The sequence below is a fragment of the Poecilia latipinna genome, unplaced genomic scaffold, assembly GCF_001443285.1.
Source record: "Poecilia latipinna isolate Pla-1442-1.1 unplaced genomic scaffold, P_latipinna-1.0 Scaffold230, whole genome shotgun sequence".
Lineage (NCBI taxonomy): Eukaryota > Metazoa > Chordata > Actinopteri > Cyprinodontiformes > Poeciliidae > Poecilia > Poecilia latipinna.
In genome coordinates, this window is record NW_015112846.1 from 150,681 (window position 1) to 152,867 (window position 2,187).

The 2,187-nt window shown below is 34.6% G+C and overlaps 1 protein-coding gene across 1 annotated transcript in view; it reads right to left on the bottom strand.

The window, feature by feature from the left end:
- Positions 1-201: 201 nt before the first annotated feature.
- The window catches only part of cdh16 (cadherin 16, KSP-cadherin), a 28,659-nt gene continuing 26,673 nt past the window's right edge, over positions 202-2,187 (bottom strand). Inside the window, exons 15-17 of the mRNA XM_015032087.1 lie at positions 1,668-1,784; positions 962-1,078; positions 202-800 (exon numbers count right to left, since the gene is read on the bottom strand). Coding sequence (XP_014887573.1) covers positions 700-800; positions 962-1,078; positions 1,668-1,784 — 335 coding nt within the window. The 3' untranslated portion in view covers positions 202-699. The remainder of the gene's footprint in view (positions 801-961; positions 1,079-1,667; positions 1,785-2,187) is intronic.

The following is a 2,187-nucleotide window of genomic DNA, read 5'->3' on the forward strand; positions in this document are numbered from 1 at the left end:
ACCACAGCATACACCTAATGTAATTTTAGAGTTCTCGCTGTCTTATTAGATTAAAGGTTTTAGGATGTGTAAGGAGTGACAGCTCCAGATAATAAACTAGAACCTGCGAAGATGTAAGTTTGCTGTGAAATGTATATATAAAACGGATAAAAAAGAAGACAAAAGCTATTGTTTAATGATGGCACTATTTGCAACTTCTGGAATGGTTTATTACAATTAAAATGTGAAATTCCACACAAAATTACACTAATTACATGATATTTGTTTTGATTTCTGAATTATTCTACAGTGTATTGTAAATACAGCAAAATAGAAAGCGTCATCCGTCAGCTATGTGTTTGTAAGATGTTAGCTACAAACGAGTGAGCCTACTGTTTCTGGAAAATAAATTTATGTATAAGGTTAAATATTTTTAAGAATAATTTCTCTTTTTAAACGTTTCTGTTCTATTCTTGTTGTTCTTCACATTTTTCATAAGTGCGGCTTCATACATGTATAAAATATCTCAAAGCAAAGCAACACTTCTATAGGAAAAAACAAGAAAAAAGACAAAAAGGCAAACATAAGTTACAATCATGTCCCAAGAATATGGCGTTAACACACCGCATGCATTGAATAGAACTGAAATATTTGCAATGGACTTAAAGCAACATTTCTACATAGAGTGAAGACAGTAATTATGTACAATATTCATTGTAGTTAGATGGATATCTTCAGTGGAACCCTCTCCTGGCTGGTTTTGCTCGGCTCTTTGGGGTTTTGATAGGACAGTCTGACGAAAATAACAATGAGGATGATTCCTAGAACATAAACAATACTTTTACAGTTTACTGGTCTGTGAAGCATTCATCACGTATATGCAATATTGTTTTATTTTACAATTACAGGTTCTATAATGTCATTTTCTGAATGTTATATCATAAGTATGATATATCTATGACATTCAAACCTCACTGCTCACCTATGACTGCAAAGGTGCCAAGCAGAAGCCCCACTGTAGACTGGATAGTTGGCATGCCCTGCAGCGGCTTGGCAGCTATTTTGCAGTTTCCTCTGACGTTGCAGGGACACACTGTCACTAAAGGGAGAAACATAAAGTGTCAACCAGAGAAACACAACCTTTTCTAGTAACATAGTAAAACACGGCACACAACAATTAGTCTGAAAATGGTTTGAGTATACTTCAAGACGTATTATATTTTTGAAATTGTTGGCAAAATTAACAAAAAAAAAGGGCCACATAATAACACATTTGGTGTGTTAGTGGGGAATGTTGAAAGAATAGTAATTTCTCTCTAGTGAACTAGTATAAATAAAGAGAGAAAAAATAAGAATGATAAATATAAGAATGAGAGCATTATTAGAGTCAGTCAAAATTTATCAGCCACAAAAGAGACGGTCAAAAAATAACGACACCTTGTTCTCTGAACAGTGTCCTTAACTCCGGATGTATGATTATGTAAATATCTGGTGTCAGCAAGATTAAGATTAGGATTGGGCACAGCGCAACCTTAAAGAGAGCAGTGCAGTCGCAAGTCTGGAAGGAAATCATTTGTGCTTTTGCATCATGAACAAACAAGAACAGAGAGAGGGCGAGGAGAAGCGTTCACACAGAGGTTCATCGCTTTTGTCCCTCACGCTCCTCGTGACTCGCATGTGAGCGTTACCTGGCAGGTTTATGAAGGTGCTCCGGGGAGGAGAGCTGCTGTCAGAGATAGTGAAAGGCACCATGTAGACCTCAGGGGGCAGGTTGGGTATGTTTAATGACAAGTTGGTGTGAGTATCTAAAGAAAATAAGACAAATGATTAGTGTGTTGTTCTTTTATAGATAAATGTATCTCAGATTAACACGTGACTTATTACATTTCAATTACAATAGAAATATTAGAGGAGGAAAAATAAAGCAATCAGTGTATCACTTGACTTGTTAATCAAACAAAAAGCTTTATACTAAGAATTTTATTAGATTAATAGCAACATAAAAAAACCCAAATAAATCTAAAGAACAAACATACTGATTTTACTGAATTCACAGCTTCTTCACAATATTAAAGTGCTATTTTCTGCTAAGGTAAATAATGTTTAAAATATTTTCTAAATGTGGACAATCTACCGTTCAAGAATTTACATACAAGCAATCCGCACATAAAATTATGGATGATATAAAGGTTTTCTGAAATTCTAAAA